The 24,223-nt window shown below is 45.5% G+C and overlaps 1 protein-coding gene across 1 annotated transcript in view; it reads left to right on the top strand.

Annotated features, from left to right (window-relative positions):
• The window catches only part of LOC309524974 (tomoregulin-2), a 59,615-nt gene extending 42,190 nt beyond the window's left edge, over positions 1–17,425 (top strand). The window contains exons 3-5 of the mRNA XM_082210253.1: positions 5,513–5,636; positions 10,301–10,459; positions 17,262–17,425. Of these exons, the coding sequence (XP_082066379.1) occupies positions 5,513–5,636; positions 10,301–10,459; positions 17,262–17,358 (380 nt within the window). The 3' untranslated portion in view covers positions 17,359–17,425. The remainder of the gene's footprint in view (positions 1–5,512; positions 5,637–10,300; positions 10,460–17,261) is intronic.
• The last annotated feature ends 6,798 nt before the right edge of the window (positions 17,426–24,223 follow it).

Here is a 24,223-nt window from a genome sequence, read left to right as displayed (position 1 = left end):
CCCCCCCCCCTCAAAATAACATGAAGCAGATTGGAGGACTTCGTTCAAACTTGGGTCAATCTCTTGAGCCAAACAGAGCTTTGCAGTAAAAGCTTTGGCTTCATGGTTAAAACTAAAACCTTTGAACACTTTGTTAGGGAGCCTGCATAGATGTAGCACCTACGCTGCACACATATAGCCACACTGATGATGCCATGCCTATGTAGAAAGGACAGATTCAGGTATCTACAAACATAGATCAGCATGGAATGCTACTATTCACTGTCATTCTGTAGAACAGATATGGACGTAAATCTGCAGCTAGACGGAAATTTATTAAAATATGTAGTTATTATATTCAGTATTAGTTAGAGGAGCCCTGTTGAAATTATTATACATGACTAACTTAGCCCATTAGCTTCAATGGGTCTACTCTGAGTATAACTTAGATACAGGCCATGGTGTCACCTTATCAGAGTGCAAGACAATACACCTTACTTTAGATACAGGACAATTCGGGATCTGGTGCCTAGCTGCATGCAATTATATCTGGACTGGGGCCAAAGTTTATCAGAGTTTCACCATATCTCATAATTTCTCTGGAATTTCCTAATATTGCGTGAACTTGAGCTTTCATCGTGTTCAGGATCATCAACTGGCTCCAGGGACAAGTGAAAATTGCAGATCACACTTTGAAATGAGGCTTTCAATGAGACTCTAGCTTTTCACTTGATAAGATAAAGAAAGGGAAATCTTAGGGCTTGGTAGTTAATTGCTGTGGAAGAGGCTCTAATCAGAAAAGAGATGGGAGAGGGTTCATTTCTGAAATCCATCGTGTTCTCTCCTATACAGATTATAAGATACACCATCATAAAAAGCATTAGTAAAAACGTGGGCTGTATCATTTCTGAACCTGTCAGATATCCATAGTAGAGTGTACTACACAACTTTTAGAAGACATCTGAAAGCAGCCCTGTATTGGGAAGTTTTTAATGTTTGGCATTTTATTATGCTTTTATATGTGTTGGAAACCGTCCAGTGTTTCTGGGCAAATTATTATTATTATTATTATTATTATTATTATTATTATTATTATTACTACTACTACTACTTATAGAAGGTTAGAATATACTTCCTGTCACTTAGGATAATAATAATAATAATAATAATTATTATTATTATTATTATTATTATTATTATTATTATTAATTATTTGTACCCCGCCCATCTGGCTGGGTTTCCCCAGCCACTCTGGGCGGCTTCCATAGAAACCAAAAATACAGTAAAATATCACAGATTAAAAACTTCCCTGAACAGGGCTGCCTTAAGATGTCTTCTGAATGTCAGGTAGTTGTTTATTTCTTTGACATCTGATGGGAGGGCGTTCCACAGGGCGGGCGCCACTACCGAGAAGGCCCTCTGCCTGGTTCCCTGTAACTTCGCTTCTCGCAATGAGGGAACTGCCAGAAGGCCCTCAGCGCTGGATCTCAGCGTCCGGGCAGAACGATGGGGGTGGAGACGCTCCTTCAGGTATACTGGGCCGAGGCCGTTTAGGGCTTTAAAGGTCAACACCAGCACTTTGAATTGTGCTCAGAAACGTACTGGGAGCCAATGTAGGTCTTTCAAGACTGGTGTTATGTGGTCTCGACGGCCGCCCCCAGTCACCAGTCTAGCTGCCGCATTCTGGATTAGCTGTAGTTTCCGGGTCACCTTCAAAGGTAGCCCCAGGTAGAGCGCATTGCAGTAGTCCAAGCGGGAGATAACTAGAGCATGCACCACTCTGGCCAGACAGTCAGCGGGCAGGTAGGGTCTCAGCCTGCGTACCAGGTGGAGTTGGTAGACAGCTGCCCTGGATACAGAATTGACCTGTGCCTCCATAGACAGCTGTGAGTCCAAAATGACTCCCAGGCTGCGCACCAGGTCCTTCAGGGGCACAGTTACCCTATTCAGGCAGAGTGAGGCAGAGTGAGGCAGCTGCCTCAGGTGGCAATTGTTGATGGTGTTGGCTGTTCCCCTCTGGTGGAAAATACAGCTAAGCTTTGCTTGCAGTTCAGTGTTGGAATGAGATTCGACTGCTAGACTTTGTCAGCTTCTGCATGTGAATTTGGCAGGACATATCTTGTCCTTTGCCTCAGACATCAAAATATCATGGTCTTGCTAGTATATACTTAATGCTACACACCTTCCCCCCCCTTTTTTACACCTTTACTTTGTGCCCTGTGGTGTGTTGGATTTTACAGAGTGGGGAGTGGGGAGGAGAAACCCATTATCAGTGAAGTAACCTCCTAAGAGGGGATGCGGGTGGCGCTGTGGGTTAAAGCACTGAGCCTAGGACTTGCCGATCAGTAGGTCGCGGTTCGAATCCCTGTGATGGGGTGAGCTCCCGTTGCTCGGTCCCAGCTCCTGCCAACCTAGCAGTTCAAAAGCATGCCAGTACAAGTAGATAAATAGGTATAGCTCTGGCGGGAAGGTAAACGGCATTTTCGTGCACGCTGCTCTGGTTCGCCAGAAGCGGCTTAGCCATGCTGGCCACATGACCTGGAAGCTGTACACCGGCTCCCTCGGCCAGTAAAGCGAGATGAGCACCGCAACCCCAAAGTCGGTCACGACTGGATCTAATGGTCAGGGGTCCCTTTACCTTTACCTTACCGCCTAAGAACACTGCATTGTGCCTCTAATTCAGAGATGGGGACCCTGTGACCCTCTAATTGTTATTGAACTGCAACTCTCATCAGTCCCAGCCAATGTGCACCAATGCTCAGTCTAAACCACTGAGCCTCTTGGGCTTGCTGATTGGAAGGTCGGTGGTTCGAATCCCCACAATGGGGTGAGGTCCCATTGCTCTGTCCCAGCTCCTGTCAACCTAGCAGTTTGAAAGCACACCAGTGCAAGTAGATAAATAGGTACCGCTGCGGCAGGAAGGTAAATGGTATTTCCATACACACTGGTTTCTGTCACGGTGTCCCGTTGCGCCATAAGCAGTTTAGTCATGCTGGCCACATGACCCGGAAAAGCTGTCTGTGGACAAATGCCAGCTCCCTTGGTCTGAAAGCGAGATGACCTTTGACTGGACCTAACGGTTCAGGGGTCCTTTACCTTTTACCTTTTTACCTAATGCTCAGGAATAATGAAAGATGTAGTTCAGAAATATCTGGAGGGCCACATGTTCACCATTTATACCTTAGAAAAGGCATAACAGAATAATACAGTTCCATGTACATGTAACAGAATACAAATGAGCTGATTGACAAGTCCACATCGGGGGGGAAATGTGCCCTACCTAAGCATTTTTATCCCAGAAGAGGTTTCAAAATGTGTTTATCAAGCATAATTGTCGATTCTATATGTTTTTGCAAAATTAGTAAGGCTGCTACAGATGTCTCTTGGAATTTAAACACATTACATCAATCTAAATATTGCAGCCAGAGAACAGTAAATATTTTCTGTTGCATTCACACTCAGTATTGCTTAGTGCATATACCTGAATAAAGAATGAATCCTCTTTTGACTTATGATCTCATATTGCCTTAGCTTGGATCGTAAAGGCAAACCTGCCCTTTGCAGGCCTCAGACTGTTGCAATACAGTTGTATATTTGAGGAAGAGCCTTAGCTCGGTGATAGGGACGCGGGTGGCGCTGTGGGTTAAACCACAGAGCCTAGGACTTGCTGATCAGAAGGTTGGTGGTTTGAATCCCCGCAACAGGGTGAGCTCCCATTGCTCGGTCCCTGCTCCTGCCAACCTAGCAGTTTGAAAGCACGTCAAAGTGCAAGTAGATAAATAGGTACCGCTCCGGCGGGAAGGTAAATGGTGTTTCCGTGCGCTGCTCTGGTTCGCCAGAAGCGGCTTAGTCATGCTGGCCACATGACCCGGAAGCTGTACGCCGGCTCCTTCAGCCAATAAAGCGAGATGAGTGCCGCAACCCCAGAGTCAGTCACGACTGGACCTAATGGTCAGGGGTCCCTTTACCTTTACCTTAGCTCGGTGATAGAAGATCCCAGATTCGCACCCTGACAACTCCTGGTGGGACTGAGAATGAAATTGTGGAGAACTGCTGCCTTCCAGAGCATGCAAAATTGGGATAAATTGACAAGGAATTCAAACTGACATAAAGCAGCTAACAATGTTCCTATTGATGTCTTTCCTTAATTCCAGCGGGAGTGAGCTCTGAATATGCTTGACTCTTTCCCCGAATCAATGGGTTGTAAAAGGGGGTTACTTTGACAGGCTCATTCCCAGGAATGAGAGATACAGTGGTACATACATACGCCTCAGGTTACATACGCTTCAGGTTACAGACTCTGCTAACCCAGAAATATTACCTCGGGTTAAGAACTTTGCTTCCGGATGAGAACAGAAATCGTGCTCCGGCAGCGCGGCAGCAGCGGGAGGCCCCATTAGCTAAAGTGGTGCTTCAGGTAAAGAACAGTTTCAGGTTAAGAACAGACCTCCAGAACAAATTAAGTTCTTAACCCGAGGTACCACCATACTGTACAAGTTTGCAACCCTCCTCATGCATGTTACTTCATTCTCGGGAAATATTTATTTAAATCTACACACCTTTCTAAAAGTGCTAACTTATTGCAGTATACCCTCTTGCACTTAAATGAGAGTCTCAAGTATTTGTTCTTTAATCATCATCATCTGGTTGGGTTTCCCTAGCCTCTCTGGGCGGCTCCCAACAGAATATTAAAAACACAATAAAACATCAAACATTAAAAACTTCCCTAAATGGGGCTGCCTTCAGATGTCTTCTAAAAGTCAGATAGTTGTTTATTTCTTTGACATCTGATGGGAGGGCATTCCTCAGGGCGGGCGCCACTACTGAGAAAGCCCTCTGCCTGGTTCCCTGTAACTTCACTTCTCGCACTAAGGGACTAGCAGAAGGCCTTCAGAGCTAGACCTCAGTGTCCAGGCTGAACAATGGGGGTGGAGATGCTCTTTCAGGTATACTGGGTCAAGGCTGCTTAGGGCTTTGAAGATCAGCACCAACACTTTGAATTGTGCTCGGAGCCAATGTAGGTCTTTCAGGACCAGTGTTATATGGTCTTGGTGGCCACTCCCAGTCACCAGTCTAGCTGCCGCATTCTGGATTAGTTGTAGTTTCCAAGTCACCTTCAAAGCTAGCCCCAAGTAAAGCGCATTGTAATAGTCCAAGTGGGACATAACCAGAGCATGCACCACTCTGGCGAGACAGTCTGTGAGCAGGTAGGGTCTCAGCCGGTATACCAAATGGAGTTGGTAGACAGCTGCCCTGAACACAGAATTGACCTGCACCTCCATGGATAGCTGTGAGTCCAAAATGACTCCCAGACTGTGCACCTGGTCCTTCAAGGGCACAGTTACCACATTCAGAACCTGGGAGTCCTCCACACTCGCCTGCCCCCTGTCCCCCCAAAAACAGTACTTCTGTCTCGCCAGGATTCAACCTCAATCTGTTATGCAGTACACTGAAGCAAATATGTCTTTTGTTGTTGTTTCTTCACCATGCTACAAACTTACAGGTTGGTTTTCTTTTTCATCTGTCTTTACAGAGAATGCCAACAAACTTGAAGAAAGCGCCAGGGGAATCTACATTCCTTGCCCAGAACACTATAACGGCTTCTGCATGCATGGAAAATGTGAACACTCTGCAAATATGCTGGAACCATCTTGCAGGTAACACTTTCCCCAAACCGAGTGGCTAATGATAAACTGAACAGGCACACTTGCTAACACATGCTATCTTGATACAGCAAGGAAAATAATAATTGCCAAGACCCCATCCACTCAGATCTAAATTATGTAACGAGGCACCTAATGTATGTAGTAGAATTGCCCTAAATTATGCAGCAGCATTAAGCTGTTTAGAAATGCATTCCTGCAACGTATGTTGATGCAGCCCTTAAAAGGCTCCTAAGAGCACAGGCTTGCTGGGCAGGCATTACGCAAGGGCTGCCATACGTTTGGAATTTCCAAAATTTGGTTAAAATGCCCAGGAAAACCCGGGCGTATAGCAAAGTATGTTGGAAGTGTTGGTTTTTTGGTCAAATATCCATAAAAGTAGCTCAACAACTTGTGCCCCAAAATAAGGGGGGAGGAGCTCAACAAACATGCCCCTCCCCCCCAAAAAACTCCCCCCCCCAAAAAAAAAGAAGCTCAGCAACCCTAATTATCTGTTGGTTCCTCACACTTAGCCAACAGCTACTGTCCCAAGAAACCCAACAGTGGACAGAACTTGAGAGCTACAACAGCCACTGGTGGAGGAAGGGGGATGCGGTGGGTGCGGTCCACCCCAGGTGTCATCCTTAAGGGGGGTGACATTTCCGCCCCACCCTCGTGATGCTCGTCATGGGCAGCGCCCCCCTGGGCTCGCCGATCAGAAGGTTGGCGTTTCGAATCCCCGTGATGGGGTGAGCTCCCATTGCTCTGTCCCAGCTCCTGCCAACCTAGCAGTTTGAAAGCACACCAGTGCAAGTAGGTAAATACAGTGGTACCCCGCAAGACGAACGCCTCGCGAGACGAAAAACTCGCAAAACGAAAGGTTTTTTCGTTTTCGAGTTGCCTCGCAAGACGAATTTCCCTATGGGCTTGCTTCGCAAAACGAAGCTTGCCCCGGGGACAGCGGGTCTTCTCTTTTGAAGCAAGGGGCGGCGGGGAGAAGCGATCTTCTCCCCGCAGCCCCAGGTCCAGGGACAGCGGGAAGCGCTTCCCGCGGCCTCCCGGACCTCTTTTGAAGCAAGGGGCTGCGGGGAGATCGCTTCTCCCCACCGCCCCTTGCTTCAAAAGAGGTCCGGGGGCAGCGGGAAGCTCTTCATGCTGCCCCCGGACCTCTTTTGAAGCAAGGCGCTGCGGGGAGATCGCTTCTCCCGGTGCTCCGAAGCCGGGCGGGGGGCAGGGGACACCTTCTGAAGGCGGGCGGGGGGGCGAAAGTCTTTGCTCCCCCCTGCCTGCCTGTCCCGGAGGGCTTTTGAAGGCAGGCGGGGGGAGCAAAGACTTTCGCCCCCCGCCCGCCTTCAGAAGAGGTCCAGGACCTCTTCTGAAGGCTGGCGGGGGGCGAAAGTCTTTGTCCCCCCTGCCTGCCTTCCCAGGGGCTTTTAAATCGCCCCGGACAGCGGAGAAGTCCTCCGCTGTCCGGGGCGATTTTAAAATGCCACCCGCCAGCATTTTAAGATCGCCCGGACAGCGGAGAAGTCCTCCGCTGTCCCGGGGTTTTTTAAAATGCTGGGGGTGGGAAGAAAAGCCCTTGTCCCCCCCCCCAGCCTTCAGAAGAGGTCCAGGGACAGACTGTCCCCGGACCTGGTCTGAAGGCGGTTTCCCTAGGAACGCATTAATTGATTTTCAATGCATTCCTATGGGAAACCGTGCATCGCAAGACGAAAAAAACCGCAAGACGAAGAGACTTGCGGAATGAATTAATTTCGTCTTGCGAGGCACCACTGTAGCTACCGTTCCAGCGGGGATGGTAAACGGCGCTTCCGTGTGCTCCGGCACTCGTCATGGTGTCCGTTGCACCAGAAGCAGTTTAGTCATGCTGACCACATTACCCGGAAAGCTGTCTGCAAACAAAATGCCAGCTCCCTCGGCCTGAAAAGCAAGATGAGTGCCACAACCCTATAGTCGCTGGACTTAACCATCCAGGGGTCCTTTACCTTTTCTTTTCTTTTTAACTCAGAGGCATCCGGCCTCTGGCACCGGAGATCGCACATAGCCACCACTATGTGTGTTTTCATCTTGTTTTTTATGTTTAGAATGATTGTAAGCGGTCCTGAAAATTTGAATGGTGGGCCGGGTATAAAAAACGAACAAACAAACATTTCATTTGCTTATTAAAGAAATAAAAATACATTTTTTCCAACTAGCTTTTTAAATGGAAACCTTTATTTCAGTCTGTATCTGCATTGGACTTGAAAACGTCTCTCTGTGTGTGTGATTGCTGATCTTTTTATTGTTAAATCATTTGGGGACGTTTTATGAGAAGCAACGCATAAACAGAATACATACATAAATCAAATACATCAACTTCAAAATGAGAGCAGTTGTCTAGAACAAATTAAGCTTCTTCAAGGAGGCATTTCCCACAAATATCAGCGTGGCACACATTAAAATTTTGGTTTTGGTATGGGAAATCATCATAAAAGTACCAAACAAGAACAACAGCAACACCTTATATCCCCAAAGTAACCGAGGCATAAAAAAAGTTCCTTGGTTATCTTGTAAGATATACAAAGTAGCTGGGGCTAGGAGAGTCAGTGAATTCTGAAGAAAAAAGAAATTGTCAGTGCTCATTTATTCATCCCATGTACAAAACAGACATCAATCCAGTATTTGCTGGTCTTATTCTTTTTGGTCCACAAACGATAAGTAATCAATGTCCCGCCCCCCCGCCTCCACCTTTCAATTCTGTTTCCTTTGCACTGAAATGAATGGCATGAAAGTAATAGTGTCATCAATTACCGTACCGTATTTTTCGCTCTAGATAGATAGATAGATAGATAGATAGATTCTTTATTGTCATTACACAAGTGCAACATTGCACAAAGTGCAACGAAATTGGATGCCATCCCTTAAAACAACAAAAGCAAGACAACAACAACAACCAAACAAACAGGAAAACAAGAAAAAAAATATTCTAAACGAAATAGTGGATATATGATTTTTGTGGTTCATGCTGTGGCCACAGACATGTGATCTGACAGTGAGTTTGGGGTAGCCCAATGCAAAAATCCTGAGGATCCACGTGGATCCATGCTTTGTAACCACGGAGGAGGGAAGGAAGGGGAACCATGGATCCTCTGCTCACGACTGCAGCAGATCCCCCCGCCACCCGCAGGCATTTGCTCCATAACACGCATAGACATTTCCCCTTACTTTCTAGGAGGAAAAAAGTGAGTGTTATGGTGCAAAAAATACGGTACTTTTCTGTGTATAAGACGAGCTGTTTTGATGGCAATATTCTTATACATGGATAGTGCAGATTGGGGGTGGGGGATTGGTTGCTGCTGTGAGCAGCAGGTTCCCAGAGGTGATTGTGCTGTTGATTGGTGTATGTTGCCAGGGCTGCTGTCGATTGGCTGTTGCTGCTGTCAAAACAACTCTGGGCATGCCTCTGCCTCCTCAAAAGAAGCTCAACAACTCTGGGCAATTCCCCCCTCCCCATTTTCTAAATTTATACACGGGTGTGTGTTATACATGGAAAAATGTGGTACGTTAAATTCACAACCCTTTACAAGATACGAAAATACAGTGGTACCTTAGGTTACATACGCTTCAGGTTACAGACTCCGCTAACCCAGAAATAGTACCTCGAGTTAAGAACTTTGCTTCAGGATGAGAACAGAAATCGTGCTCTGGCGGTGCGGCAGCAGCGGGAGGCCCCATTAGCTAAAATGGTGCTTCAGGTTAAGAACAGTTTCAGGTTAAGAACAGACCTCCAGGACGAATTAAGTTCTTAACCCGAGGTACCACTGTACTTGCATAGATTACAATAAGTAGTAGGCAGCCAAATGAATAAAGCAGTATTTGGTGGGAATTGAATTGCAGAGGAATGGAAACGGTGCTGATTGTGACAAAGACTACTGCAATGCGCTCTTGGACTACTGCAATGCACTCTATGTGGGGCTACCTTTGAAGGTGACCCGGAAACTACAATTAATCCAGAATGCGGCAGCCAGACTAGTGACTGGGAGCGGCCGCCGAGACCATATAACACTGGTCTTGAAAGACCTACACTGGCTCCCAGTACGTTTCTGAGCACAATTCAAAGTGTTGGTGCTGACCTTTAAAGCCCTAAACGACCTTGGTCCAGAATACCTGAAGGAGCGTCTCCACCCCCATCATTCTGCCCGGACACTGAGGTCCAGTGCTGAGGGCCTTCTGGTGGTTCCCTTGCTGCGAGAAGCCAAGTTACAGGGAACCAGGCAGAGGGCCTTCTCAGTAGTGGTGCCCGCCCTGTGGAACGCCCTCCCACCAGTTGTCAAAGAGAAAAATAACTACCAAAGTTTTAGAAGACATCTAGAGGCAGCCCTGTTTAGAGAAGCTTTTGATGTTTAATAGGTTATTGTATTTTAGTGTTTTGTTGGAAGCCGCCCAGAGTGGCTGGGGGGACCCAGCTAGATGGGCGGGGTATAAATAATATATTATTATTATTATTATTATTATTATTATTATTATTATTATTGGTTGGAATGGAAATGGCTGCCTTCTTATATACCAAGTTGCCGCACACCATTCTTGAGCTGTTGCGACACAACATCTCTCTGGCAATGCCTGGTTTGTGGCTCATGCAACACAGCCATGAACTACTGCAAGGGAAGGAGTCAACGTGTCTTTTTCCATTCTAGGTGTGACGCAGGCTACACTGGAGAACACTGTGAAAAAAAGGACTACAGCGTTTTATATGTGGTTCCTGGCCCTGTACGATTTCAGTACGTCTTAATAGCAGCCGTGATTGGAACAATCCAGATTGCTGTCATCTGTGTCGTAGTCCTCTGCATTACAAGGTTAGTAATGAGGCCAAGGTGGTCTTATCAAGATAAAGTTGGCAAAAATGTATAAATCTAAATCAAATAAGCGTTGGAAATGTAATGAGAAAGAATGTTCTGTTTGTCATATGTGGTGGTCTTGTAGTAAGGTTAAAGCTTACTGGGCAATGATATATAATAAAATGAAAAGGATGTTTAAAATAACCTTTGTAAAAAACAGCAACCCAGAAGCATTTCTTTTGGGAATTATAGGGACGGAACGACCTAAGCTGTATGGAAACTTGTTCCTGTATGCTACTACAGCGGCAAGAATGTTACTTGCCCCAAAATGGAAAGAAGCAGATGTCCCAGCAAAGGGAGAATGGATACAAAAATTTATGGAATATGTAGAAATGGTGAAACTTACCGAAAGAATAAGCATTTTAAATAAAAGAATGGAAATGGTTTATTGAATATTTACAGATAAACTATAAACAGATAAAAACATAGGCAGGATTATTGTAACAACCTATGAAAATATGGATGTCCTATTCCATACTACTACTAGTTACAGATAGGTAGCCGTGTTGGTCTGCCATAGTCAAAATAAAAAAATTCCTTCCAGTAGCACCTTAAAGACCAACTAAGTTAGTTCTTGGTATGAGCTTTCGTGTGCATGCACTGTATCTGAAGAAGTGTGCATGCACACGAAACCTCATACCAAGAACTAACTTAGTTGGTCTTTAAGGTGCTACTGGAAGGAATTTTTTTATTCACACTACTACTACTACTACTAATAATAATAATAATAATAATAATAATAATTTTATTTATACCCCACCCTTCTGACTGAGTTTCCCCAGCCACATTGGGTGGCTTCCGACATATAAACAAGCATAGAAAATATTAAACATTTTTTAAAAAAAACTTCCCTGTACAGGGCTGCCTTCATACGGTTCAGGTGTCAGATAACTCCATACCCTCCAACATTTCGCTGATGAAAATCAGCTTCCATCACACAGAAAAACATACTAAAACATTCAACATTAAAAAAAACTTCCCTATACAGGGCTGCCTTCAGATTTCTTCTGATGTCTGCTGAAGGTTGTATAGTCACTTATCTCCTTGGCACCGGGGTCACATTACCCCATACCCTCCAATATTTCCTACGAAAACCCGGGGCTTTCTGGGATCAAATCAGAAACCAGAACAGCTTTTGTAAATCCGGGGCTGTCCCTGGAAAATAGAGACACCCAGACGGTCTGAAGATCTGCAATGGCAGATAAGCTTCCCTGAAAGGCAACTTGTCTAACACCACCCATCTTTCTCAGCAATGAGTCATCATGGTAGTGTTAGGCATGCGCTAGCGTGATCTCTAGTAGTGATGTATGGAAGTGAGAGCTGGACCATAAAGAAAGCTGATTGCCAAAGAATTGATGCTTTTGAATTATGGTGCTGGAGGAGACTCTTGAGAGACCCATGGACTCCAAGAAGTTCAAACCTATCCATTCTGAAGGAAATCAGCCCTGAGTGCTCACTGGAAGGACAGATCGTGAAGCTGAGGCTCCAATACTTTGGCCACCACATGAGAAGAGAAGACTCCCTGGAAAAGACCCTGATGTTGGGAAAGATGGAGGGCACAAGGAAAAGGGGACAACAGAGGACGAGATGGTTGGATAGTGTTCTCAAAGCTACCAGCATGAGTTTGACCAAACTGCGGGAGGCAGTGGAAGACAGGAGTGCCTGGCATGCTCTGGTACATGGGGTCACAAAGAGTCAGAGACGACTAAACGACTAAACAACAACAACAACAAGCATGATCTCTTGGTCCCTGTGGGCCATTGGTGAAGCCCACAAGCCAGACAAGCACTCCATAACTGCCCCCTAGAAGATGCATCGAAATCTTTTACAACACATGGGGTTTGTTTGGCAGACAGACAGGTATGGAAGGTGATTTCCCCAATGGTAGAAAATTCAAAAGGAAGCTGTTTGTTTAATAACTCAGGGATTATCAGTGTTTGCATTCTCAGGAGTTACTCTGTACTTCTTCAGGAAGAGACGGGTGATTATAATGCAAAGAGTGCCTAGCAAATGCTGGTATGGATTTGAATGCCAAGTGGGCTTGACTTTGGAATTTAAAAGGATATGTGCTGTTTACACTGTCAGTCTTACAGGTAAGGACTCAGGTCGAGCCTTCAACTTAAAAAGATCTCAAGCAACTGAGAGCTTGGAGATAGAGCAATGGGCAGTCTCTGTAAGGCAGTTGTGAGTTTCATCCATTCATAAATACCAATGTCCATTCTTTACCATGTGATGGGTAAGTTTCAGAGTTTTCTCCAGCTTCACGACTTGCCTGGGCTTCTTCCTCAGGTGAGAGAAGGTGAAACTGCTTCAGGTGTCCTGCAGCTGCTTCAATAAATCAGGCGCCTTAAAAATAAATCCCTTTCCCCAAAAGATGAGAATTTTAAAAAGAAGCAGGCATCACACTCCTATAGAAAGTAAAAAAAGCACCAATATATCTAAGCATCCTCCTCCCGCTACGCTCAGAGGACAAGCGTGACATTCAGGCCAGAAGAAGGTAGAAAATAATTCATATATCCTTTCCCAGCCTAAAGGCATAATAGAAAAATGTCTGCAGAAGCTTGGAGATGCTTGCCGACCTAGTTGAGTTCATCAACTCTACCCTCAAGTGTAGATCTTCTCCTGCAAGAAGGCAATGCATTATATTAAAGTGGGTTTCAGGGAACATGGAGATAATTCAAACGGCCAGAAATACAGTGTACATAAAAAGGACGGAGATGGGAAAGTAACTGCTCAACAGAAAAATGGCACTACATCATGTTGTTCAAGCAATCTTCTGAGTGGCTCCAGGTTTGTTAACTTCGGGCCATAACGCAAGTTAACGGTTTGTGTTCAGAGAAAATGGTGTGGTTTTACATGGACCCTGCCTTTCCAGTGGATTTAATTTAGACTGTGTGGTAGATAAAAGGATACCCAAAAGCTAATGCCCTTAAACTTTTTCATCTGCATGAGCTCTTAATTTCCTTTTTCTTTAGCCTTTGCAAAACTTGGTGCGTGTTACATCCAGTAACAAATATATTGTGGTGCTCCAGTCATTATTAGTTAAACACACACAGAGAGAGGGGGGGAGAGAGATGGTTTGAAGGCATGTGATGTTGCCACCTTACTGAAGCTAAGCCTGGTCACCTTGGCTGCCATGATGGAAGAAAGGCAGGATACAAATGCAAGAAAACAGAAATGAATAAATATGCAGACACAAAATATACATACCTCCCAACATGTCTCCGATGAAAATAGGGATGTCCTATTCAACAACAACAACGTATTATGTATATCCCTCCCATCTGACTGGGTTTCCCTTGCCACTCTGGGCAGCTTACAATACATATAAAAGCACAGTAAAACATCAAACATTTAAAACTGCCCAATACAGGGCTGCCTTCAGATGTCTTCTAAAAGTTGTGTAGTTCTGATGGGAGGGCGTTCCACAGGGAAGGTGCCACTGCTGAGAAGGCCCTCTGCCTAGTTCCCTGTAACTTCACTTCTTGCAGTGAGGGAACCAGCAGAAGACCCTCAGAGAAGGACGTCACTGTCCGGGCTGAGTGATGGGAGTGGAGACACTTCTTCAGGCGTATTGGGCCAAGGCCGTTTAGGGCTTTCAAGGTCAGCACCAACACTCTGAATTGTGCTCGGAAACATACTAGGAGCCAATGTAGGTCTTTCAAGACCGGTGTTATGTGGTCTCGGTGGCCGATCCCAGTCACCAGTCTAGCTGCCGCATTCTGGATTAGTTGTAGTTTCCAGGTCACCTTCAAAGGTAGCCCCACGTAGAGCATGTTGCAGTAGTCCAAGCGGGAAATAACAAGAGCATGCACCACTCTGGTAAGACAGTCTGCAGGCAGATAGGGTCTCAGCCTGTGTACCAGGTGGAGCTGGTAGACAGCTGCCCTGGACACAGAATTGACCTGCGCCTCCATGGACAGCTGTGAGTCCAAAATGACTTCCAGGCTGCACACTTTGTCCTTGAGGGGCACAGTTATCCTGGTCAGGACCAAGGAGGCCCCCACACCCTCCTGCCCCCCGTCTCCCCAAAACAATACTGTCTTGTCAGGATTCAATCTCAGTCCATTAGCCACCATCCATCCTCCTATATAGGAGGGACTCATCTCCTCGGCTCAGGGGTTGCATAACTCTTGCTGTTCTGTCTTCTGGGATAGCCGTGCAGCCTGCATTCACTCCATAAGACGCACACACATTTCCCCTTACTTTTTAGGAGGGAAAAAGTGTGTCTTATAGAGCGAAAAATATGGTAATTAAAAAGAAAGGGGCTACATCTAGATGCATGCCCCTCAACTGTCCTGCTTTAAGTGGAACATACCGGAATTACAGAAGCCATTCTGCTTCCAAAGACGGCCATTTTGGAGGGGGGGGGCAGTGCTGTCGCACAAGTCCCCTCTGTGGCATGTTGGAGGGTATGTGGATATATACGTTAACCAGGGTAAATTTAGGAAGCTGTTGTTGTTTTTCTGTAAATCTATGAGTCCCAGCTACACGCTGTTATTCACTAGCAGTGCTTCTTTTCTAAAATATAAAATGTTTAGGAGTACTCTCATTTTGGCTCAAGAAAACCACCATTTTATAGTTAAAATCGGCGGAAATAAATACAGTAAATGGACAAAAGTACAAAGATTCACAAAATATTTAGGGGTATGTGTACCCTTTCGCCCCGCCCCCCAGGAAAAAAGCACTGTTCTCTAGTCATACTGTAGCCTTATGAGGCTTTGCCCTCGGGTGGGAAAAATATTGCGCCCGGGAAAGGGAAAATGGGAGTCAACAGACACTCAAGGAATAGTTTCGGAGAAAAAGCTTTATTTCTACCATCCATGAACTGGTAGAAGGAGCAAGTGTGATAGTTCACAAACAAGCACGAGTTCACAGTCATTTGCACAGAGCATATATTCCCCTTCCAATTCCCTCCCCTTTCTCCTCCCTCAGGAGTCCTGCCCCATGAGTTCCTCTGAGCATGAACAGAAAGCTCCTGTCTTCGGACTATTCCCAGGAAGGGGGGGGTGTGAGAAGCCAAGGGGTTTCAGAGTGTTCAAGATGTTGCAACTGAATGAGATAAGATTCATTTCTCAGGCCTGCTCTGACAGTCTATTCATTAGCTTTTTGAAGCCTTCTTGTACTGATAAAAGTAACGGTTTTGCCTTGCAACAGCAGAGCAAATGAGCAGATGCTTAGCTGCTGAGAAAATGATTTTGAAAAGCTTTGAGAAGCTTTGAGCCTGCTTTGGGGGTGTGTGACTTTGGGCCTAGGTGGGGTCACCTGTCCTCACCTCCTTCAATACACGGATAGTTACATTTGCTACGATTTGGATACAGCAGTACCATTGCATGAATGGAAAGCGCTTCCTGTTGCACAAGGAAGTGTTCCTGGTTTGTTTGGTTTTTTTAATGTAAATATGTATACTCCAAACGTGTGTTGTATCGTTATGCTTGTATCCCCATAGGGGAATAATTCAGGTTTCGAACCAACACAGAGCAGACAAAGAGAATCCATTTGCAGAGCTGACAGTCATTTATATCTGAGTTGCCTTTGTGCTTCCCGAAATGCAATAGTACATTCTAAGTTCCCTTACCTTTCCCGCCCCGACCTAGCCACAGTGATCCATGCGACGGTCACCTCCAGGCTTGACTACTGTAATTCGCTCTACGTGGGGCTGCCCTTGAAGCTGTCCCAGAAACTCCAGTGGGTTCAGAATGCAGCAGCAAGGCTCCTCCACAGGGACTCTGCCATGGGAGCATATTCACCCAGTGCTCTTCTAGCTGCACTGACTCCCGGTGGAGTATAGGGTCAGATTTAAGGTGCTGGTTTTGACCTTTAAAGCCCTTCACGGCCTAGGACCCTCGTACCTACGGGACCGCCTCTCCCGGTATGCCCCATGGAGAGCCTCAAGGTCCATAAACAGCAACACCCTAGTGGTCCCGGGCCCTAAGGAAGTTAGATTAGCTTCAACCAGAGCCAGGGCCTTTTCAACACTGGTAGACCAGTGCCCTGCAGGATCTGATTTCTTTCCACAGGGCCTGTAAGACAGAGTTGTTCCGCCTGGCCTTTGGCTTGGAGCCAATTTGATTCCCTCCCCCTCTTTCTTTTTTCTTTTTCCTTTCTCCTCTTGTGATGAGGCTGCATTTTAATATTTTAATGTTTCAATATTTTAATGTTGTATTTTAATCTTGCTTTTAAGTTGTATTCATTCAACTTGTTTTTATTATTGCTTGTTAGCCGCCCTGAGCCCGGCCTTGGCTGGGGAGGGTATAAATAAAAATTATTATTATTATTATTATTATTATTATTATTATTATTATTATTATTAGTTAGCCAATGTAGGAAAAAACAACGATTGTTTCTTTTATTTGTGCTTTCCTAGCTGGGAGGATGTTTGGGAGAAATATTAAACTGCCCCCGATGAATATGTGTACATTTTCCAAAGGTCTCATAGCCGCATTGCTTGTGGTGGGTCTTTAAACCAGTGCATTAATATAACCCTCGTTGCAGGCAGGCAGTGTCCTACGGGAAATGATTTTGGCTATTTCAGGCTCCTGTTTGAAGAACGGGCTCTGAAAGAGTGCAGGAGGCCTTTGACTCTTTTTTTACAAAGCTCTGGAGCTGTGCCGCTAAGGAATGATGAGTTGTACCGACAGCCGTCGTTGGCAGTTGCCCTTCCGTGGCCTGCAATCCTTACGTTACCTCCACTGTCGTTTAGCAAAGCAAATTTCATGCTCTTTCTCTCTTCCCCCCCCCTTTCCCCTCTTGCTTGTAGGAAATGTCCCAGGAGCAACAGAATTCACAGGCAGAAGCAAAACACAGGGCACTACAGTTCAGACAACACAACAAGAGCATCGACCAGGTTAATTTAAACGAGAGCATGTTTCCACAATGGCAAAACGTAAACTGCAGAGAGGTTGGACTTTCAAAAAATAATAATACAGTATTATAGACAAAAAGATCTACACATGTTGCCTTGCATTTGTGGTAATCTACACCAATGAAAAAAAAACATGTACTACAGCTATATTTGATTATGTATGGATATATTTGAAATAGTATACATTGTCTTGATGTTTTTTCTGTAATGTAAATAAACTATTTATATCACACAAGATAGTTTTCTTTTTCTTTTTCATGTATTTGTTATATATAATAAATACTCAGTGATGAGGAAAAAAACCCGCTTTCTTAAATTTGCTGTGCAGTACAAGTGTGTTATCTTTGGACATGATGAATTTGCAAGCTGTGCGAGTCACAATATTTAAACTGCAGCCATATGAGCACCTCCTGCTGTGGGCACAGAAACAGCTTTCCTGAACAGTGTTAGGCTTCTTAAACTGTAATGAAAGTGGTAGGTTTGGGCAGCCTAAACTGTGCGGGACTATAGCCAAAGCCAGGAAACTCAGCTCCTATGCATGTGTTGCTTTGGATCTTTCAGTGGTGGCTAATCCCTTTGTCTGTCCCAGCCAACCACCACTTGCCTGCCTTCCAACTAGTCTTAGAGGGTGGTCCCGGATGCCAGCTTTTTCCTCTTGCATAGTTTCCCTGTTGTCATGGTACAACTCTGTAGGGAGGTGTCAGGGCCTGGACATCAGAGGAGGAACGGTGGAGACCGTCTTCCCCTTCTCCTGAACCTTCCTGAGAAGAGGAGGACAGTATAGATTTACAATGGTGGTTTGCAGAGGGTCACAGCTCAGAGGCAGAAGAGGGGCAAAGCTGGGAAATAATGGGAGAAGCAGGAACAGCTGGCTGTCACATTATCACTACAGTGGCACCTCTGGTTGCGAACGGGATCCGTTCCGGAGGCCCGTTCGCAACATGAAAAGAGTGCAACCTGAAGTGCCATATCTGTGCAGGTGAGTGGCATGATTTGGCGCTTGTGTGCATGTGCGAGCAGCGAAACCCGGAAGTAACCCTTTCTGGTACTTCTGTGTTGCTGCAGGACGTAATCTGAAAGAAAGTAACATGAAGCAAACATAACATGAGGTATGACTGTACAGAACATTCCAGACCCCGCTCCTCCCAGAACCTGGCAAGCAATGAAAGAAGGAGAGCAGAGAACTAAGAGACAATTGGCCCTCGGCAGCCACCGTAAGTGGGGTAGAACTGTTGACAACTAAGAAGCGGAAGGAAATGACTCGGAGCAATGCCACTACCAAAGGGGCTGGATTTCTACGCCTCTCTCTCTATCAATATTGAATAAAGACATTGGTAAGAGCTTCATGTCTTTCTATTACTGGCAACTCCACCAATCCCAAGGGGCACCACCACTGCCGATCATGATCCAATAGGTTTTTCTGCTCTTTGACTTGCCCGGAGCCACCAGTTGGGTTACTTTGCTGGTTTCTGCAATTGGTCAAAGAAATGCTTTGCTGGCGGTGTTAATTATAACTTAGAATTATAACCTTGCTGATCTTGCGGGTTTTATTAATTGAGCAAGAAGGGGACAGACAAAGAGGCAAGAGTGGGCCCTTTTTAAAATTTATCAGGATATCAAACAAAGGGAGACAATTGATACTTCAAACGCCTTTCAGACTTTCTAAGAGCTCCATTAAGTTGACTCTTACAGGTAAGAGCAGACAATATGTGGAAAGGAGACCCTCAAGGAAATGCTTGATGCTGCATGAAGAAATCTCCATCTCTTGACAACTGGGGTGACTTAGGGCTTATTCACACTTCCTCTTGTGCCTGGGAAAACTGTGCTTTATCGCTCAATGGCAATTGGGATTTCCCCCAGATTGCCATTTGTTCTGATCTGTTGCTAAAGAGTGGGTTTTCCCTTGGAAGAGAGGGAGGCAAGCGGGGAAACACTCAGACCCCATGCCTAGAAAGTGTGCGTCAGGCAGAAAACGGCTCAGACTGGTGCTTTCTAGACACAGCACAAGCAGAAATGAGCCCTTAAACTACATTCCTGTTGTCTTGTGTTAAAAGTAAGCTAGTTTCAAAACTGTTGCTAAAATGTCTGGGTTGCTGCTTGCCTATAAATATATTTAAATGTAAGAAGAGGCTGCCGGGTCCTCTTCTCAGAGAGACCAGCCAGATGCCTCTGGAAAGCCCACAAGCAAGACCTGAGTACAGTGGTGGCTCAGTTTTCGGATGTCTCCGTTGCTGAACGTTTCAGTTTCCAAACACCGAAAACCCAGAAGTAAATGCTTCCGTTTTCAGAGTTGAATGGCATCCACTGCATGTATCTGTTGTTTTTCACAATTTTCTCTATTGAATTGGCAGGCCGCCCTTTGCACCTCGGTTTTTGAATGTTTTGGAAGTCAAACGGTCTTCTGGAACAGATTACGTTTGAAAACCGAGGTTCCACTGTGCAATGCTGCTCTCTTCACTTGTCCAGCAACTGACTTGGAGGGATCTTGCCTCTGACTGTGGAGGTGGAACATAGATACTATGGCCAGTGGCTGTTGATAGCCTTTTTATCATTATCATTATCATTATATTTATATGCCACTCATCTGACTGGGTTCCCCGGCCACTCTGGGCGGCCCCCAACAAAATATTTAAAACACAGTACAACATCAACCATTAAAAATGTCCCTGCCTTCAGATGTCTTCTAAAAGTCAAACAGACATTGATCTGAATGACATCTGATGGGAGGGCATTCCACAGGGCGGGCGCCACTACCAAGAAGGCCCTCTGCCTGGTTTCCTGCAACTTTACTTCTCACAGTGAGGGAACTGCCAGAAGGCCCTTAGAGCTTAGACCTCAGTGTCCGGGCCGGACGACAGAGGTGGAGATGCTCCTTCAGGTATACTGGGCCAAGGTCATTTAAGGCTTTAAAGGTCAATGCCAACACTGAATTGTGCTCAGAAACATACTGGGAGCCAGTGTAGATCCTTTAGGACTGGTGTTACATGGCCCTGATGGCTGCTCCCAGTCACCAGTCTAGCTGCTGCATTCTGGATTACTTGTACAGTGGTACCTCGGGTTAAAAACTTAATTCGTTCTGGGGAGCTGTTCTTAACCTGAAACTGTTCTTAACCTGAGGTACTACTTTAGCTAATGGGGCTGCCCACTACCGCCATGCCACCGTCGTGTGATTTCTGTTCTCATCCTGAAGCAAAGTTCTTAACCCAAGGTATTATTTCTGGGTTAGCGGAGTCTGTAACCTGAAGCGTTCTTTACCTGAAGCATCTGTAACCCGAGGTACCACTGTACAGTGGAACCTCCGGTTTGAGGTAATCCATTCTGGAAGTCCGTTCAACTTCCGAAATGTTTGAAAACTGAGGATCAAAGGGCTTCTGGGTTTTCACTTCTGGGTTTGAAGAGTTTGGATTTGATATCCCACTTTATCACTACCTGAAGGAGTCCCAAAGCGGCTAACATTCTCCTTTCCCTTCCACCCCCACAACAAACACTCTGTGAGGTGAGTGGGGCTGAGAGACTTCAGAGAAGTGTGACTGGCCCAAGGTCACCCAGCAGCTGCAGGTGGAGGAGAGGAGACGCGAACCTGGTTCCCCAGATTACGAGTCTACCGCTCTTAACCACTACACCACACTGGCTCTCAGCTTCTCAGTTTTTGGCGTTCAGCTTCTGAAACGTTCAGCAGCCGAGATGCTCGAAAACCGAGGTTTGACTATCATTTCCAAGTCGCCTTTAAAGGTAGCCCCACGTTATCCTCCATGAATTGTCCATGAATCTTCTTTTACAGCCCTCCAGGTTAGTGGACAGCAGTACCTCTTGTAGGAGCCAATTCTGCTATGCGCTGTGTGGTGAAATGCTTTCATTTGTCTGCTCTGAATCTTCTAGTATTCAGCTTCTCCCAGTGGCCTGAGTTCCCATATTATGTTGCAGCAACATAGCTCTCTTTCAAAAGAAAGATGACCACCATAACACACCACCACATGGATAAATATATGATAACAGTGTAATGTCACGATGCATAATAAGATTAATCTAAATGCTCATCTGCTGGCATTTCAGGGGCAAAAATTCATTTGACAATACAGAAATGCACCCCCCCCCAAAAAAAAACTTTTTAGGAAGTATTATTACCTCTCTTTTTTTAATCTCTGTCTTTGCAAGCTGTAGTTTCTCTAGGCTGCTGGTTCATCTCTACTTGCCATTATGTCTTTGTTGTTGTTTAGTCGTTTAGTCGTGTCCGACTCTTCGTGACCCCATGGACCAGAGCACACCAGGCACTCCTGTCTTCCACTGCCTCCCGCAGTTTGGCCAAACTCATGCTGGTAGCTTCGCGAACACTATCCAACCATCTCGTCCTCTGTCGCCCCGTTCTCCTTGTGCCCTCCATCTTTCCCAACATCAGGGTCTTTTCCAGGGAGTCTTCTCTTCTCATGAGGTGGCCAAAGTATTGGAGCCTCAGCTTCAGGATCTGTTCTTCCAGTGAGCACTCAGGGCTGATTTCCTTCAGAATGGATCGGTTTGATCTTCTTGCAGTCCATGGGTCTCTCAAGAGTCTCCTCCAGCACCATAATTCAAAAGCATCCATTCTTTGGCGATCAGCCATTATGTCTTATGGAGTGCCTAACACAGTAATGGTGTGATTAGCAATCATGGACTTTTAACAATCGAAGAGGGGACAACTGTCACCAGCCCCACATGATGTAAGAAGGGAGGCTTAATACTTCTATCCCCTGCTGCAATCTCAGTTGTTTATTTATTTATTTTTAAAAAGAATCACTTGTATGACATGGGGGAATGAGTGTCTTTGTTTGAAAAAGAGAGCTGTCATCAGGACCAGAGGATGCTTGCAATTTGCTCTTTTGCTAATTTACTTGGAAGTAAACCCCACTGTGTGAGAACAGAATTGCATCCTGGTCCCAGGCAAGTTTACCTGGAACAAAAGGACGCAGGTGACGCTGTGGTCTAAACCACTGAGCCTTTGGGGTTTGCCAATGAGAAGGTTGGCAGTTTGAATCCCCACGACGGAGTGAGCTCCCGTTGCTCTGTCCCAGCTCTTGCCAACCTAGCAGTTCGAAAGCAGACCAGTACAAAGAGATAAATAGGTACTGCTGCGGCGGGAAGGTAAACGGCATTTCCATGAGCTCAGTGTTCCGTTGCGCCAGAAGAAGTTTAGTCATGCTGGCCACATGACCCGGAAAGTTGTCTGTGGACAAACGCCAGCTCCCTTGGCCTTAAAGTGAGATGAGTGCTGCAACCTTTGACTGGACTTAACTGTCCAGGGGTCCTTTACCTTTTTTATGTTACCTGGAACAAAGCTCCACTGATTTCAGTGGCATTTACTTCCAAGTACATGAGCTTAGAATAGCAGTCCTCATGTGCGCTCTCTCTCTCTCTCTCTCTCTCTCTCTCTCTCTCTCTCTCTCCCTCCACCAGTGAATCGATCAGTTTAAGCCACTCCATAAAAACCACCCTGTCCATCTTCATGTCCATACCCAACACCCGTATTTAAAATTTAAATTTAAAAAGACTACCAGGATGATGGGACTTGCTTTGATGTGTTATAATCACAAGCGTTGCTTTTAACAGTATGTTAATTCTCACTTTAAGACCAAAAAAAACCTTGCATCTATGACAAAAAAGTGCATTTACAATGCAGGGGGGGGGAAAGATAGCAAGGCAGTTAACAGCATGTCTGATGTAGGATGAGAGGAGAGCCAGCCTTTAATCATTTTGTTTTCAAAGAAGCTTTAGAGATCTTTTGAAGATGAATTTTTCCTGAGCTTTATCCGAACAAAATAAGAGACTGAGAGATTTCCCGTTCACTTTTCATCCAGGGCCCTGATCTCTGGGTTAAACTAGGCATGCAATTACAGGTAGACTTGAATGCAGATTCCCTTCGCTTGACTGAGGGTAGTCTGTAGAGGCAGGATATAGATACACATCAGCATGGCAAACCCACACTGTGACATTCGGCACGTCTGTGGCATACATTGGAAGCCCATTTAATGAAACCTGTCCACTCCAGTTTACTTCTCACAGAACTACACTTCCCAGCAGCCTTAGCAAAGTACGGTCCCCAGGACTCTTTGGCAAAGGTATGTGCTTTAAATGTGTGTTAAATGCGCTCTGAAGCTATGGTGCGGATGTGAGGGAAAAGCCTGGCCTTCCGAATGCTATGCAGTAGCCAAATTTTTGTATACAGTACGCCGACCAAAAAATGTGTACAAATATTTGGGGAAATTTTGTGCAAAAGAAATGTGCATATTAGCATAAATAGCGCACAAAACTGCATTATATTAGGGGAAAATGCTTGCAAAAAATGGCTATATAAAGAGAAATGCCAATAAAAAGAGATTCTTTCGGTCCTGTTTCAAAATATGGTAGCGGTAGGAACCTTTGGCCCTCCGAACGCTGCTGAACTACACAACTCCCAACATCCCTGGCCATGGGAGATGCGGTTCAACAACATCTAGAAGGCCAAAGATTCCCCACCCATGATGTAAGACAATATGGTCACAACTCTGCAATTAGATGGCCCTTGAGTGGTGGCTTCTTCAAGCTCAACTTTCAGCTCTGGGATTGTGGGGTGTTGTTGTCTCGGCAAGATGTGTTTAGTTGAGTTTGGAGTCATGCATTCAGAGCTGTGACATAGCCAGAGAGCTCTTGGAAAGAACAGTCACTTCAAAGTTTAAGGTGTGTTGGCACAGAGAGATACAGTGGCGTAGCGTGGGTTGACCTAACAGAAGGTGGGGTGCGATGGAGATAAAAGGACAAAATACAGTGGTACCTCGGGTTAAGTACTTAATTTGTTCCAGAAGTCCGTACTTAAACTGAAACTGTTCTTAACCTGAAGCACCACTTTA

This window comes from Podarcis vaucheri (assembly GCF_965113315.1).
Source record: "Podarcis vaucheri genome assembly, chromosome: 1".
In the NCBI taxonomy this organism is placed as follows: Eukaryota; Metazoa; Chordata; class Lepidosauria; order Squamata; family Lacertidae; genus Podarcis; species Podarcis vaucheri.
This window is presented reverse-complemented; position numbering and strand designations above follow the sequence as displayed.